This window comes from Carassius auratus, chromosome 21 (genome assembly GCF_003368295.1).
Source record: "Carassius auratus strain Wakin chromosome 21, ASM336829v1, whole genome shotgun sequence".
Classification (NCBI taxonomy): Eukaryota; Metazoa; Chordata; class Actinopteri; order Cypriniformes; family Cyprinidae; genus Carassius; species Carassius auratus.
The window spans coordinates 18,142,825-18,161,083 of record NC_039263.1 but is presented as its reverse complement, the minus strand read 5'-3'; the positions used below and the strand labels follow the sequence as shown (position 1 = coordinate 18,161,083).

General features: G+C 36.5%; 1 protein-coding gene across 5 annotated transcripts in view; it reads right to left on the bottom strand.

Annotated features, from left to right (window-relative positions):
* Positions 1–18,259, bottom strand: part of LOC113038782 (splicing factor, suppressor of white-apricot homolog) — an 86,221-nt gene that overhangs the window by 38,770 nt on the left and 29,192 nt on the right. For 4 of the 5 annotated variants that reach the window (XM_026196428.1, XM_026196427.1, XM_026196429.1 and 1 more), the window contains 2 exons: positions 3,055–3,142; positions 2,461–2,704 (listed from right to left, as the gene is read on the bottom strand). In XM_026196428.1, coding sequence (XP_026052213.1) covers positions 2,508–2,704; positions 3,055–3,142 — 285 coding nt within the window. In that variant the 3' untranslated portion in view covers positions 2,461–2,507. Of the gene's footprint in view, positions 1–2,460; positions 2,705–3,054; positions 3,866–18,259 lie in introns of those variants that run through there. The other variant, XM_026196432.1, reaches the window with a different exon arrangement.

Below are 18,259 nucleotides of genomic sequence, written 5' to 3'. Positions count from 1 at the left end.
GTTTGGAATGTCATGAGGGAGAATAAAGGATGCAGAGCATTCATTTTTGAATGAACTATCAAAAAATATACTAATGAATTATTATAGCAAAAACTTCATATATATGCTACCATTCAAAAGTTTAAGGCTGGAATGTTTTTCTTTTCTTAAGAAATTAATATTGATAATTCTTTTCTATTAATATTGACATTGGATAAATTATATTTTTAATCAATGTCTTTATAGGGATAATTTTACGGTCCCTACTGACTTCCATACAATCCCCCCCCCCCATACCACTGAAGCCAATGGAGACCGGCAACTCTTTGGTCAGTCACGTTCTTCATAATATATTCCTTTTTAAGAAAGAAACTCATACAAGATTGGAACAAATCGAGGGTGAGTGAAAAAATAAGAGGATTTTTATTTTTTTTGAATGAATTATCCTTAAAAGTATCCTTGCTAAAACTAAAAGTTTATCCTTGATAAAAGTATCAGTAAAGATTTTTCTAAACATTACCAAAAAATCTATATTACATAAAAATGATTGTAGAAAAGCTATTTTTACTACATTTTGATCAAATAAATGCACACTTGTTTAAAAAATCTTACTGACCCCAAACGTTTGAATGGTAATGTAACTGAAGGGAAAATGTCATGTTTTTCGGCGAAAACACATTTACAATCTCTCGGGCACATCTGCAGATCTCATGTCCAGTGTAGACACTGTCGGTATCTTTGATCGAAGTGTCCTTCTCGTTTTTATCTGTGTGAAACACTCTCGCTTAATTACAGGGGACAGTTACTGCCGCTCCTGAGTGCGGTCCATATGGACAGATCTATTACATTAGATCCCTGGCCCTCGCCGGAGTAATTTCATGTGCTGCCAGTCATCGTGATGTGACAGCCATCAGATCAGCTCACTATTTTAAGTCTCTGAGGGTCAAAAGAACAATGAAGAAGATCTAGAAGTGCAGCAGAATCCGGTAACTCGAGGCTTAATGCGATCATGATAAACTACAGTTTGTTTCTCAATATTTCTTATCTTGTTACAGTAGAAGTCTGCCTAAGCTTCTGGCCAGTGAGAAATTACATTTGGGCTGCAACAATTACGGTGAGGGAAATCAGTTTGAGTTATTTCTGTAATACTCCACAAACTGACTCATCTCTTCTGTTTGAACCATTTTTATATTTTTTTCAGAACATTTATAAAGGTACAGCCTTGAAGACATCAGACAAGAAATTATTTCAATTATGATACACTTACGAAACCTTACTTCTGAATGGTCCAGACAAGTGGTTTTAAAGAGTTTGAAAATTAACAACTGATTTCATTTTTTTTCCAACCCCCTTTGACTTTATTTTGAGAAATACTCTAGCCACTTTTTTCCACATAATGAAAGTGAGGAGAGACTTTAAAACTCAAAAATATTCAAAAGAGCGGGATTCAATTTAAATAATCCTTTCTTTCTTTCTTTCTTTCTTTCTTGCCTGCCTTTATTCCTGCCCTTTGTTCACATTCTTTATTTTTCCCCTCTTCCTGGCCTTATTTTCATCCAGTACCTTCCATCATGCTTAGTTCTTCTTACTTATTAGTTTCTTTTCCTTCCTTTTCTCTTCCCATCCCATAATATACTTCTCCCTTCACCTTTTTCCTCTTATCCCTCTTGCTATTCAGTTTTCTTTCTCCATACCTTCCTTCCATTTTCCTGTTCTTTGTTACCCGTCCATCCTTTCTTCTTCCTAACCATCATTCCTTCTTCACACTTTCTATATTCCCTCTTACTTCCTGACCGACCTTCCTTCTGTCCTTTGTTTTTGATCTTTCTTTTCCCTTTTCCAATCTTTCTTGTCTCCATTTCCCCATTTCGTCCTGTGCTTCGTTCTCTTTCGTCCTACCTTTTTTCCCCTCTTCCTGTTCTCTATTCATTCTTCCCTCCAATCTTTCTTCTTTCCTGGCATTCATTTCTCCTTTATTTTCACTCCTCCTATTCTCCTCCTCCTATTCATTGTTCGTTCCTACCTCCCTCCTCTTTTCCTGTTCTTTCTTCATCCTTCCATCCTTCATTTCTGTTTCTTTTGTATTCCTCATATCTTCCATTTCTCTTTCCTTCATTCTTTCTGCTCTTCTACCTTCCTTTCCTCTATTTGTTCATTCCTTTCCCCTGTTCTTTCCCTCTTCTTGTTTTTTACCATTCCTTCCTTCTTCCCATATTACATTTCTCTTTCCTTTTATTCCTCCTTTATTCAATCTTCTCTTATGTCCCTCCTACCTATATTACTTCCTTCACTTTTTTTGTTCATCCCTCTTTCTTTCCTTCTGCAGATCTAAATCTTGGTGAATTTTGTCATTTGAAACTACTATGACTTCAGACTTTAGCACACAATTCCACAGAGTTTGGATCAACAAGCAGGTGAGTAAATGCTGACAAAATGTTTATTTTCGAGTGGAATGATTCTTTAGTGAAGATTTTGACGTACCTTGTTTGGCCTCTAGCTCTTCCTGGGACAGTACCAGCTTCTTCTCCTCAGCCAATGGAGGTTGAGGGGAGTGGCTCTCTGGTGGCTGCTTCGACCAATCCTATCGCCAACTCCACTCCCTCTTGCACCTCCCCCTTCATCCCATCCTCATCCGAGTCGTCATCCAGTCGCACACGGTTCTTCTCCAGAGGCAGAAGGTAATTTTCTTTTGACTTTATAGCGAAGCAGATGGGCGCAAAGGATGCTGGGAAGTGGGCAATAAGACACGCATTTATTTAGCAACTGTCGTTAACCTTCCTCACTTAGCACAAATTTGCTGCATAAGTACTGTCATTACAGTCAAAGATGTGATTATTACAGTCAAGCCCAAACAGCTCATCTGTTACATCAGCAGAGACACAGGGGTCAGCGCGCCATTTTTAAACCCTAGGTGAAACAGCCTGAGCACAACAGCAGCAATTAACAGACAGAGAGACATGGGATGGTGTCGTTATGTGGGTGCATGAGGACATTCTGAAATATCAGTATGGCTGTCAACGATGTTCTGAGGTCAGGTGGTGCTGGGCTCGATCATGGAGCTCAGAGCTGCCTTACCTTTAATGAGCTTGCCCTCGTTCTGCTGCTTGTCAGAAGAGCAGTTCGGTGTGCGGCCCCCCCCCCCACTGTTGTAAAGCAGCGAACCCTGCGAGGCCAGGACGGCAGGAACAGAGAGAGACAGGGAAGAGAGAGACACAAAGTTACTCTACTTTACAGACACAGGTTAGGATGAAAATTCTGAGCTCTCAGTTTTCAGACAAAGTATTTTAAAGGACTGTCTTTGTAAGGAATATGTGCTTATTCTGAGCCAGAAATGTCTCTATACTGCTCACAGGTGAAGAAGAGGCACAAAGGGAAATGGAAGGAGTCCAGGCTACAGGAAGAGGCTGAGAGAGAATCCATCTCATCCTTTAAAGGCCAGTGTAATATTTTGATGGTGAAGTTCTTTCTATGGGCTTTTTCTTTCCTCTTTTTCATCACTGCTTTCTTCACTTTAATTTCTTCCTGCTTTCTTCCTTTCTTCCCTTTTTTCCCCTTATGTGCTATCTTCCTTCCACTTTACCTTCTGTTCTTCCATTTTACATTCCTTCTTTCCTTTTACATTTCACTTTCCTTTAATTTGACATTCCTTCCGTTCGTTTTACCTTCCTTTTCTCCATTTTGCATTAATTCCTTATTTCTTTTTCAAATTCCTTCCCTCCTTGGTTCCTTCTTTCCATTTTAAATTCAGTCCTTCCTTCCATTTAAACCTTCCTTTCTTTAATTTTACATTCCTTCCTTCGTTCCATCCTTCCATTTTATATTCCTTCCTTCTTGCCATTTTCTATTCCTTCCTTCATTCCATTTTACCTTTCTTCCTTCCCAAAATCTATAGTAAAGAAAAAAAAAGAAAACTTGTCACTCTCAGATTAATGTGAAGAAACATTGTAAGTAAGCTTAGTTCAGAAACAATGATTATTTTTGCAATTATGTTTTAAGCCACAGAAATTACTTAATCTTTGAACAAAGAAATACGAAAAGAGCATTTCCCACTTGCTATATTCCATGTGGTCTGAGCTCTATTAGGATGAGATGCAGAGATAGAGTATCACTCTGGAAGCTACACTGATGGACGAGTATAATCTCAGGAACGTTCTGCAGCCGAGAAAAGCTTGACAAGATCCTTCACGGTAATGCAGCATGAGAGCAATGCAGGCCTGATGCTCATTTATCTACCATCCTCCTGCAGACTGCATGCTCAAAAATGTCCGACTCCACCTCGATACAAGTGGAAGACTGGACTGCATACTGTGGGGTGGTAAAAAAAACTTAATAATGAGCTACAGTGTTTCCACACTAATGAGATGTTGTTTTCTTTATACTGGCCCAAATCTTTGTTTTATTCTTTAGTCTGAGTCAGCGGAAGTGTACAAATGAATATTCTACACTGCTGTACGCTAATGGGCATAGCCCCTAATAATAAAGAGAATCACACACACTGTAATAATCCCACGTAATCTCACTGACGGGTTTTATGTAATAAGAGAAAAAAGGACAGAGTGAGAGGACGAAAGAGAGAGATTCTGAAAGTTTAGTGTCCCTAATGGAAGTTTTCAATATTTTACAGCTCTATTAAAGAAGTGTCTGTAGATCCTCACTGTAGCCCTGGGTAAGATGAAGGGTCAGGAGGACATTAAACCCAGTTAGAAATCTCTCGCCCAAAGATGAAAGACAAGATGAAGGAATTAAAGGGGAGATTGGATCTGTGACCAGACACTTGATAAAAAAAGCGATGAGAGACACTGTGGGGAGAGTGAATGTTTCAGTGTACTGTAGCCTGTACTCCAACCTAGTGTTGAGAATTAAGAATTGGTTTTCATTCAAATTTGATGAGCCTTATTCAGATTCAGTTTTTTTTAATAACAATTATAAAAAATAATGAATGGAGCCATTTTTTTTATTAATTAATAAAAATATATATAAACATATTTAAAATCAGAATCCGACTCATTTGAATCTTTGTGATTCCCATCACTACTCCTACATAAAGAAATAAACTGTTGTGTATTTTGATCGCTCTTGTGAGCAGTCCATTTGTTTCTGCCTGTTTGCTCTGCTTTAAAAATGAGAACTTCAGTGTGCTTTGGTTGTCAGAGAATCCTTCGTTAAAGACCTCCGCTGTCTACTTACATCACTGAATTAATATCAAATGAACATTAATAACAACTCAAGGGCTGTTCTAAAGTCTCCCCCTGTGAGTGACATTACTTCTTCAGCATTGGGTTTCCTTAAACACATTCTCCCCTGTGGAGATGGTGCCATACAGAATGTCTTCATCCTCTCATATAAAGGCTGTAATCCCATAATCCTGTTTATGGGTAGCGCCAGCAGAAGAAACGCATCCTGATGGACCATGGCATGTGGAAGTAGCTATATAAAAGCAAAACATGGATGAGCAATGTGACTATGGGAGAGTTAGCATGCTGCAATTTCAGAGTATGATGGTAGGTGTCACTCAGGTGGCTTACAAAGAGCTTTGATGCCATGGGAATTATGATTCTCCCATCATCTCTAAGAAAAAACATGATCTGCCCATAATCACATACCCTCTTTAGTGATCTTGTTAAATCAGACTACTCGCTAACAAAATTGCTCACTTCGAACAATGTACATCTCAGAATATTCAGAGTTCACATTTCAGCCCTATTCCCTTGATGCAACATATGCCTTTTCAAATTGTATTAATTGGTTCTGAACAGCAGCAATGTTGCATCAACACAGTTCAACCTTGAATACTAGCGACATCTGTTTAGCTCTGTAGCAAAGTTACAAATGTGAAGGGAAGGCATAAAAAATTGATTAAGTCACGTTTTTGTCCATGTGGTGCAGTACTGAAACCTACGTGTGCAAAAGTCTGAACAAAAAGCAGCTGGAGGATGGCACATGTGTATTTTAATCTTAAAATAAAACCATTAAAGAACAGGAAAGGTTAACAAGGGAAAACTTTTTTTTACACAGGGACAAGTAAATAAACAGTCTAGGAGTCCTTTAGTGTGGTTTATTTTCTTATTACTGCAATAAAAGAGAGTAGGTGAAGCTTTTAAAAAATTGGGCATTAAGTGAGTAAAGATAAAAACAACAAAAGATAAAACTGCACCAAAAAATAAAATAATGGATAAAACCTTTCTGTCACATTAGTTACATGCTGCCATTCAAAACACCATCAACTGCAAGAAACAATGTTGATAAATGTTCGAGTACCAGTATTGCTGTATCTCATCTTATTTGAAGATGCTTCAATATTTCAACTGACTGCATGACATTTCAGTCCACATCATAAGCTGAAATGTCATTCCAAACATGATACAATTACGTGTTAAAACCTGTCATGATGTTAAACAATTACATTTACAAAAGCAAATGGTTGTGATTCATATTACATGCTTATTGCATCTGTCTTGCATCAAAGATGCGAAAAACGTTAGCTGTTCACTTCAGGCTTTTTCTGCAGAGACAAGCAGCAACAGGAAAGGCTTTGGTGCTGTGGGACTGATGCCCCGCAAGTGCGGTAGTCATCAGTACTTCATCAATATCAGTTTAATTGGGCACATTAAACCAGAATGTTCTCCATATTGAATTCCAGACTCTTCCTTAGTGAGGTTCCTCACATCCTAACTCAAACCGAGCTGAACTTTGATGTCAAACAGACTGAAAACTCTTATACTGCAAATAGTTCACAAAACAGACTTTCTTCTGAGAAGTGGCAAAACCATGTGTGTAACAACATGTTAGGATTCTCTAAAAGTTCAGGTGGCAGAAAGCACAGAAAGTGACAACAAAAACTGTTTTCAGACAAACAAAAGTAGGTTTCTTATTGCAGAAAGTCTGAAGTGAAACAAAAGTGCATTCAACAACAAATCAAAAATACTGCTTTAAAGAAACTGGTGACTTATTTAGTGATGCTGCCCCTGTTCTCTTAATTATTCAGTTTAAATGAGCTGTTAGAGGCCTTGCATACGGTTTAATTATTTCCACTAATCAAGCCATCAACGCATTGGCCCGAGGATGGTCGGGTTATCTGACGAATCCAATGCCGCCCTGTCATAGTGTCCCCTTCCCGCTCTCAGAAAAGCAGGGCACTATAACAATGGATTAAAAAAAACAACAAAACAAATTGGAATAACAAGGGATGGAAGGCTAAGGGAGGAGAGGTGCAAACATAGTTCATTTCCCAAGAGGAGAATACAATGAAAGGCGGCAAACAAAGAAAGCAGGGTGACTGAAGCGCTCTTTGGCTCTTTCACCCCTTCAAAGGCGAGCTGAAGTACTGCAGACCGAGTAAAGAGACACAGGCACAGATCAAGGACAGTAGTTTTCAAGCTGCAAGCACAGAGCTAACTGGACTATAAAGTTAGATATATTACATTAAGATATGGTAAGTCTGACAATGAGCAGGAGGACTGAGGAGAGCTAGGGATAAGAGAGGGAAGGAAAAAGGCAGAAAGAAAGATAGGACACATTCATCAACTTGTATATGAAACAGAAAACTGTCTTCAGCCATGCAATTACAGCTGAAGTCTATGAGGCAAGGCATTTGCAGTGGATGTCAATGGGGCAAAGCATTCACAATGGACATCTATGAGGCAAGGTATTTACAATGGACATCTACTGGGCGAGGCATTTACAATGATAGCCAATGGGACAAAGCATTCAAAATGGAAGTCTAGGGGGCAATACATTTAGAATGAAGGTCCACAGGGCATGGCATTTGCAGTGGAAGTCTACAGGGCAAAGCATTTACAATGGAAGTCTATGGGACAAGACATTTTCAATGGAGGTCTTTGGGCAAAGGGAGGGTTTTAGGCAGAAATGCAAAGCTCATGTTTTTGCTAAATGTTATTTTTCTGCAAATGTTATTTGTCCATTAAAACATCGTTTTAGTGGTAGGACTACTGTTGTAGGCAGATGGTCAAGACAGAGTTACAAAGACAAAGACTAGATAAGCACAGAAAATATTAGCACTCTCGCTGCTGATGCTAACACATAAAATTAAGAAACAACTTTACTATAACTGTCATTTGCATTAATGTACTGCTTAAGCATGCATTTTAATAGAGCAACACTTCTTAAAAAAAAAAAAAAAAAACAGGAAATTTGTTAACATTAGAAAAGTACTTGCATATAAGAAAACTAGAAACAAACAATTATTTATAGCATTTTTTAACCAATGTTAATTTCTACATGTAATAAATGCTTAACATTTCAAGTTATATAAATCAAATCTCGACAAGGTATTATGAATGAACATAGATTAGCAATAATCAAATGTATTTTAAAATGAACATTTATCTTAATAACAGCTGTAAAAACTTAAAGCTGGTGCATCTGAAAGTGTTAAAAAAATAATCCATTGTGACCCACCTGTCATTTTTAAGGATAAAACTAAATAATTATTTCAAAAATAACCACAGAAACACTGGGGCGCTTATACAGTAAAGCTGTACTCATCAAGGCTTTGATTACACATACTGGATAATTTTCTTTACAATTAGAAAAGACATAATAATGGAGGTTACGGTGTGCAGAATGCTAGGATTGACAAAGAGGTTCTAATTACAGATGCAATCTATAATTGATGAAGCAGACGCTCAAAGACAAAGACTCAGCTCATAGGATTAAAACAGAGGTTGGGGTTTGCAAATATGCCTGCTTAATCACCACAGAAGTGAACAGGAAGAGCTGCTGTTTGTTCTTGCACTGCCGCTAATGGCCTGCCAGTTGCAGTAATTACAGGCTGCGGTTTTAAAGTAGGTACGAGAGAATCAGGGAGTCTTGGGACTTGACAGAAAGCACATACCCTGGTACCTCAGCTGGTCCTTAAGTGAACTATGTGAGACGTGAGACAGGACAAGATGAGAAGCAAACGTTGCAAGAGAGTGCAAGGAGAGGCACAAACAAAAATGAAAGAAGAATCTGAAGAATCACGTGACACTGAAGACTGCTGTAATGTCAGTGGCATCACAGGAAAAATTATATTTCGGTATAAATTCAATCAGAGAACAGCTATTTTGCATTTTGAAAATATTTAATATCATTACTTTTTTTTCTTACCAAATGCAGCCCAGCATAAGGGACTTCATTAAAAAAAAATGCAAATATCTTAAGTTCAAACTTTTAAATGCCAGTGTACAGAAACACAAAAAATCTGAAAACTAAATTAAATTTTTTATCTCGAGGCTTGTCCAGCTAATCTACTTATAGACCAGCAACAGACCAAAATACGTCTTTACTAATAAGTTAACTGACTGTTTTATGTTAAAAAATTATTTTATTTCCTATAAAAGAATGACACCCTTTCCTACACCCACTATATTGAGCACAGCAATTTCTGATTCATTTTTCTGCAAAGTGGTCAGTCTCCTCCTCCACATACTGCCTGTAGTCTATATTCAAGACCCTGTGGATTACATTCACTTGTTCATGCATTGTATGTCAGCTTGAACCAAAGGGAAGATGGAGCCTTGGATGTACATTAAAAAAAGAGAGCGGGACACATGATCAAAAATGGTTTAGCTGAGGTAAAAGTGCCCTAGAGGGGGCTGTAAAGTGGCACGCTGCTAGAAATGTGCAGACAGCCTTTAAGCGCTACTTTTGTAGCTGAGATTCTGGTGCTCGAGGCAATTCTCAAAGTCACTGACATGTGTAGCGAACATCCATCTGCCAAAGTAAATCATGAAGAGATTATTGCAGCCCTATATTTTTTTAACCGCCTCCAGGTAACACCACTAATCACTAAAAAAAAACAGTGTAAAATTAAACAATGTAAAACAAAAAAAATTACAGTATTTGGAAAATATTATATGTGCGCAGGACAAGTCTTTCACTTCGTACCGTCCTCAAAAACCACAAACACAAGAAAGATAATTCCTGTCTTTCACTTTTCATGTTTTTAAAGCAGTCTGTTGGATATGAAAGGGAATGCAGAAACCATGCCAGAGGGTAAAAAATAAACACTTCTAAAAACGAAAGCTTTAATTTACTTTAATTTAAGAAAACAAACCATGAAATATTGGCAGAAGCAAAAACTTGAAGTAAGAGAGCAGAGAGAATTATTTAATTATTTAATAAATAAATAAATAAACGTCACATTTATTAAAAAATATCAAAGATTATATGCAAGGGATAACGCCACTCATTATCACAAATTAAACCTCAGAAGGCTGATCTGGATCCCCATGCAAAGTGAAGCAGCTTTGTAAGACCTCGAAGGGGTTTACTTTGCGATAATGACCAAACGACAGTTCATTATTACATTGCCTAGATGGCTGCTTATAAACAAATAAAACCACATAATTAAATAAAAATAAAAAATACATCAAACATTGATCTAAGTTGAAATTAGTCTAGCACAAAAAGAATGCACTGTGCTACGAGAGAGACGAAACTAGCTATCTAGGAAATTGGCTGCCAGGGACAACATTCACATACTGTATATAGTCCAGCAGCTATTCTACAAAAATATCAGCAGAATACTATGAATAAGAATCAAGTATTCTAGAGAGCCATGTTATAAGCAGAGGATATGCTCTATTGAATTCTAGAAGAAAGCTCTGTGCAGTTCAAAAAAATCATTCTTATGTATAAAATATGCTGCTCAAGAGTGGAGGATCATTCTTGATCAAATTTTTTATAACGTTATAAAGTTTGTGAGGAACTGGGTGTGTGTGTGTGTATGTATATATATATATATATATATATATATATATATATATATATATATATATATATATATATATATATATATATATATATATTGGTGGTATGAAATATCAATCCACTCTTTTCCATTACATGCAATCAAAAAGAAAGCGGGGAGAGAAAAAAAAACATCAAATGAAAAGCTCAGTTACACAGAGGTCTGGAACAGCAGAGAAATGTTTCCACTTTTCATTAAAAGCAGCTAAAAGGCCGACTATTTCATTTAAACATGAGTGCGTGCCAAAACCTCAGAGCTAGAAACGTCAGCGGTGCAGCATTTAAGTCTCATGGAGAAACTGAAAAGCTGCAGCACATAAACAATATTGATGATTTATGAAGTTGAGGGACCAGCCAAAAGCCTTCATTATTACACAAGAAAATATTAACTAGGAGTCGGGACCTCCGCAAATCAAGCAAAACTATACCCCCCTTTCAGGTTTCTAGATTGCCAAACAAGAACAAAATGTAGTCGATTTCATTCAAATTAACTTGGAGGATCTTTAGCAGTTTTACAGTCAAAAGACTGAAATATCAAATAATAAGACCATTAATGAGAGTACAGAAACAACAACATTAAGCCATCATCTGACATACTCCCTAGACCCTGTTTGTCTTTGATAAATACATTAAGTGCCATACTAGACTTGTTTTTAATGGAACTGATATAAAAACCTTGTCTGAGAAAGGTCTGATCAGGAGAAATAAACCAGGGCAATGGGCTCCGGAACAACCATTACCATGTTTAAAAAGACCTTATTAAACATAAGAACATGTTCTTCAAAGACAACACTTCAAGAACTGTGATGATGGCTACAGCAGACGGTTTTTAATACGAGACTGGGTCGCAATTACAAGAATCGTGACTTTAAGAACCTGCCAGCTTTAAAGTCAAACTCCTGACCTGACCTTAAAAATGATTCAAAGAGCCTGAACCATACAGAACAATACATCTTCCTCTAAAAGTCAAGCCTTGGCAGTCCCTGAGAGTCTTGTTCTGCCTTGTAAAAGCTTTTACGGCAAAAGTTCCCTCACATATTTCCCGAAAAAATAATACTAAGTGGGGGGAAATACATGATATGTGGTTAAATATAGCTGACTTAAAGCATTCAGACGTTGCGAAGGAGGAGAAATCTGAACCAAATGTCACTCGCTTTGAAGAAGATCCCAGAACATCAAGTTTAGATGCTGGCTGAGACAGACGAATTTACAGGGATGGTGAACTTTGTGAAAGCCAAAGTGGATCCTGAATAAGTGAGGAGGAACAAAGGAACATTATGCAATGCAAAAAGAAAAAAGAAAACATTCGTGTTGAGATATTAGATTGTGGTTCCCCTGCGCGTGTGCTTGGGATATTATGTCCTTATTATTAATTTGATACAACTTTTATTCACCCATAAGCAAAAAAAGGGCTTTCAGGCACTTGGAGGGACACTGGTTTTAATGAGGCAGCGGGTGTTGGTGAAATATGACTTACCACATAAACTTCCATCGCGTAGTATGATACTCAAAGAACTAGGTTGTGGGATGGTGTCCTTGAGGTATGCGCACAAGTTACAAGAATAAATTGATTTTCACAGGCTTGGGGCTTCCTCTGTCCTTCCCCTGAACCTCCGGATTTCTATCCTGACCGCACAAATAAAAATCCTCCAAAATGATTTAAATGAAAAAAGCACTGAATTGCATGAATGCAGAAGCACTGCAAACTCGCTTCATCTGACAGTGCTTAGACATGGTTCAGATTTTCTATCAGTTCACTTATTCACTCTAATGACGTGATAAAACGCGCAATTTAAGATGATATTAAACAAAATACTCATGCAGGAAAAGCGTAATTTAAAAAGTTCTTGAAACACCAGCCTTGAACTGAGAAAATATACTGACCGTGAAACTGTATTTTGCATAAAAGAAACTATAGCCTTAAGCCATATATATAACACTGTGGATATATCTCATCATTATTTGTTTGCATTTGCCACTTCATTGGATACTTTGCTTGGTCTTATGTAATAATATTCAGATTTTAAGAGTGATTTAAAGGGTCTGTTAAATCTAAAAGTGAAATGTACTAACCCTAAAGCTGTTACAAACAGATTATGACGAAAACGTATGTTCAAACAATATTGAACCTTGTTTTCTTTGACTGAAAATACTTTTCTTTTTTCTTTTTAAATACCTTCCTTTGTGTTCCATAAGAGAAAGTAAGTCATAGAAATTTGGAACATGGGGTGAGTAAACGATGACAAAACTCTCATTTTTGGGTGAACTACCCCTTTAAGCTTCCAAGATAGTCCAAATACTTCTTGGGACCGCTGCTTATAACTTGATCGCTCTTTCAGACAATGCTTAGCAGCAGTCCAAAAATGAGCTCAAGGGATCTCCAGAACTCTCAACCCAGTAAATTTTGGGAATGCATGTCGAATTTTGTGCTCCCAAAGCAAAGCCAAAGCTTTAAGAGGTTGGGAAGCATTCAGCACATCCGGCAGCTGGAATGATTGCCACCCAGTTGGAAGTACAAATAAGAGTGGAAGACATTCAAAATGAGTAAACAACAAAAAATTGCACAGCTTATAATGCAAAAAAGTTCTGAAGAAGCGAGGAAATTAGCTAAAGCCGTAGCCCAGCTCTGTCTCTGGAGACAATATTACTGGCAGGGTAAGCAAATAACAAAAGTTCCTGCTGTGAGCACAGCGTTGTTGCGCTGATTGCAACAATGGAACATTTCGTCTAATTTTCCCACTAAAACACTTTCCTTCCTCTTTTCCTTCAATTTCCTAAGCTCGTATTTCCTTTCATTCCTTATTTATTTCCAAGCTCCATTTTTAGACAGATGTAACATCTCTTCTGACAAAGTGATGATAGTACAGTCTTAAAGATAGGTTCTTTATTGGCATCTAAAGTTCCACAAAGAAACGTTAACATCCATGGAACCATCCAATTAAATATTCTTCGCACTAAGAAAAAAAAAAATGGTTCTATTAAGAACTGCTAACCGAAAGGTTAAAGGAGGATTTATTTTATGTTATGATAAATTTATTTTATTTTATTTGTATATTCTTATTCCATATTTTTCTGTCTGCTACTACATCATCATGTAAAACAACCCATGCAAGTAAACATATCTGACCAAGGAATTAAATGCTATCATTTTTTTTTTTTTTTGCATTTTACTTTAATTAATCACAATAAATGAACATGTTCAACTGATATCCAAGAACATTAAAGGTATGAATGAGTGAACTGACCAAACCAGAAACACTTCCCTCAAGAACACTCTGAAGAATCAAAGAGCCAGAGTTTGCTGACTATGCCATGGCAACCGGAAAAGGAATCGATTTCATCTGAGCTCCCAAAGTCTCTTCTTAGCCCCAGATGAAAGCAGTGCAGCACACACAAAATCGCATATCAGAGCCTGATCCTCACTTCTCTGACCTAAACACACACCGACAGAGACACACAGCCAAAGCTCGCAGCCGGCGGTCTCATTAAGGGAAGGACGATCTTCAGTCAAACTGTTGATCATAATCACACACTGTGGAAAAACTGGGAGCTACAGACTCAACTCAATGTGTATAGACTTGTGCAAGTGACATCTGATACCAAATCTTATAATTCCATAACAAAACTCGTTAACCTATGCAAATGACATTTCAAACTGTAATTTGCTGCTTTTTGTTACTTTATACCTATATGCAACTATATCTTCAGTTCCATCCAGTTTTTCCTATTTCAATATGCCATGCTTCATCTAATGGATTCTGAGCATCTAACCTTGTTATGTATTTACGCCCAGTGAATTTAAGGTACAGTGAATATTAATTAGATCATGCAGAAGTGCTTTGGCAACCTTCCATGAGAGTCCAACTCAAGTAACTTAATAAATAATCATGAAAGACACCTTTACAATAGTAGGTTTTTTTTTTAATTCACCAGTTGATTAGCACATACTTAATGTCTTCCTAATAGCCACTCAGGTAATTCCTCTAGGCGAACATAATTATTATTCAGAAGCACATATTACGGTTATGGTCTTAACATTTACATTTATGCATTTGGCAGATGCTTTTATCTAAAGTGGCTTGGATTACATTCAAGGTCTACATTTTATTAGTTCATGCATTCCTTAGGAATCCAACCCATGATCCTCGTATTGCTATAGCACCATGCTCTACAGTTTGATTTACAGGCAAAATGTGCTCCTTAAAAATAAAGCCACATTACTACACCTGAAAACGGTCTGATTACGGCAACTCTGAATTTAGATCACTTCAACGTTGAGCTGCGCACATGCAATATCAATTTAAAGCAGAGAATGGGTCTATTAGCATACGATTCATTTACAGAGATCACAGGTCAACGATTACTTAAAGCATTTATGTGTTCTACCATACAGATAATATGATGAATCAGGTGGAATTCTACTGTAAACATAATGTCAGTCTATCACTTGCTTACAAAATTTGTATTAGCTAGTGCCACGCGTAGGAGAAATACAGAAAGGCCACTCTGAGCACTTACAGGCAGATGTATCCATAAAAACCCTCTTATTCTAATTCAATTCACTGGAATGTTCCTTATATTCAATAACGCACAGCTGCACAGTTAGTCGATCTTGCCTCTCAATCCATTAAGGATGACCAGTGAGTTAATAAGCAGCAATGACAGGGAAAACAACAAGTAGTTTTAGCATAATGGATTTACAGCATCACACACACCATTAGAGGCAGAATACACAAGACAACAAATAGTTGAAAATAAAATAAATGTACCAAAAAAAAAAAAAAAAAAAAAAATTGAGATGGGAATTAACAGCCCTAATTATTCCTGTTCTTCTTGACATCTTTTTCGAGTCAACATGACTAATTGACTGGTAAATATATCAAGATGTCATTTTCTGGCAGTCAGCGGTCAAGACTGGCATCATTTGCTGTTCACAGTCTGAGACCAGTTGCTTAATAAACTTGGATTAGCCTGAGCACACACAGCAATGTTAAAGTGTGCTATTGGCTTTATTAAATGGATTTCCAAAAAGAATCTGGTTAATAATTTTCTACTAATCAAAAAACAAACAATCCTGCCCAATAGCATTGGCTAAGTGTAAAATTTAGCAGGTTGCACATGAAATAGGGATAGAAGAGACTAACTTTAAATAATTACATCAGTTTGACTAAATAATCAAGGACATATTCATCAATGCTATCTGAATTGATTAAGCTTAAGAAGTTTTACTGGAGAAAGAGAAAGGAAATAAAATCCTTATTAAAGTAAAAAAAAATTAAGCACAAACCCACTGTCTGAAAACAATTCATATTATGAGGAAAATATTAAAACAATCCTTAAACATTGTTATTTAAATTCTAGTGAAAACACTGAAAACTAATCATAAAGTATTTTTGACTAATCATTCATTAGTCAAATTCTTGAAAATCCAGTTTAAAATTAAACCGATACTGGGAGAGGAGAGACTATTTTAATATTGAAATAATTCCCTATCACTGATATCAATTTTGCTTTAAGGGGTCATATGATGTTGCTAAAAAGAACATTATTTTGTGTATTTGGTGTAATAAAATGTGTTTATGTGGTTTAAGGTAAAATAAACTCATAATGCACATTACTGTTGCTCCTCTATGCCCCGGTGTTCTGAAACGCGTAGATTTTTACAAAGCTCATCGATCAGAAAAGCGAGGTGTACACTGAGTGGCCAGCTATCCAGTGCGTTCTGATTGGCCGAATTCCTCAAGCGTGTGATGGAAATGTTACGCCCCTTACCCTGATGTGATGCCGTGTACCGGTCAAAAAACAATAAAAAAAAACATTATAAACAAGGCATCTGTTGCAACCAGTGGAGAAATAATTACTGATTATAATGACTTATACTGTGTTTTTACGCAACGCAACATAAAACTATGTCTGCATTTGTGCAAGCGATATTCTACACAAAGTAGTTTCGCTTTCAAAACGAAACACACAGCATCTCAAAAACTTGGTGCCGTGGCAACAGGGAGAATAAAAGTTACACCTTTCTTTGCGTGAACATTTTGGGCAGCATTATGCAAATCTTCCCAAATTGTGATGTAGACATGCATGTCAGAATGAGCTGTTTTAGGTAGGCGTGGTAGTCTTTGCAACTATACAGATCTTCTTCATTCACCAAGAACTTGTAACACTCCAAAGAGAAAGGAACTTTTTTTACATCACATCATGTGACCCAATTTAAATTTTTAAAAACAAGCTTAATTCGATACTAATTTTATTACAATAAATTAAGATACTAAACATAAAAACAGCTGACTATGAAAATTAAATTAAACTGAACCAGCAAACTGATGTAACTGATGAGATGCATCCTATTTTATATCTGCTTAAAAACAGCTGCCGAATCTCTCTCTACAGTACATCAGTGTTAAACTAGAGCAAGGATCAGCATAAACTACTTCTGTATCGACTGCACAAAACCTCTACGGTTTACTAATTGCCCTTATATTACACTCTTTACACTGTCCTGAATTGTCTTATTGAATTACCATTAGACTAAATGGCATTACTTTATTGTACTGCACTGTTTCTACATTACTAAAGAGGACCATAAGGCAGTAATCTGCCTACTGCACTGACTTATAATTTGTCTACATTAAGCTATTATTTTTTTTTTTGGGGGGGGTTGTTGGGGGTGCATCTATATTTCAACTGTTTTATCCCACCGGTACACAAGAAACCATAAGTCACAGAAGTTACCATCTTGGGCGCGGATGGTAAAACAATACATTTCTCTCAAAATCCATGTACTGATTTTTGAATACAGATAATTTTGAATATTTCTACTGATGCAAGTCATGCAGCAATCTTAAATCAAGGCTCTCTCACTGAAAATGTGCGAAATTAATAAACAGAAATACACGGGGCTGAATCAGTAATGCAGAATCCGCAGAAGTGGCCTTGGAGAAGAGCCACCAAGTATTCAAATCCTTGAAGGTTACGAAACATGATTAATTAAGTTGGTAAAAATCAATTTCTCAAACCAAACGAGTAGTTAATGAGATGCTAGATATGCAATGTTGTTTTATTAGCATCCCATTACTATGCAAAACCGTTTGTCAGTATTAAAAAACAACAAGGTCCTATGCACACTTAGAGATTGTTCACACAGGACAAGAGGCTGTTCCTGTAATAATGGTATTTTAAAAGAATATCTTGTTAACACTTTATAATAACGTTCTGTTATAAGTTATTTATAAATTATTAGTTAATGATGAACTTATCATTTACAAAACATGACTATACTTTCATAAATTATTAATTAATGATAAGTTAACATTTAAGTAATGTTTTATTAATTCAGTTATAAGTCACTTATAAGTTATTAGTTAATGATGAACGAATCATTTACAAAACATGACTATATGTTCATAATTTTTTTTCTTATAAACTATCTACTAATGATCAGTTTGATTTATTTCATGACTTCAACTTTAAGATAACTTACAACACATTTGTAAATCATTAGCATACCACTTATTCATCATTT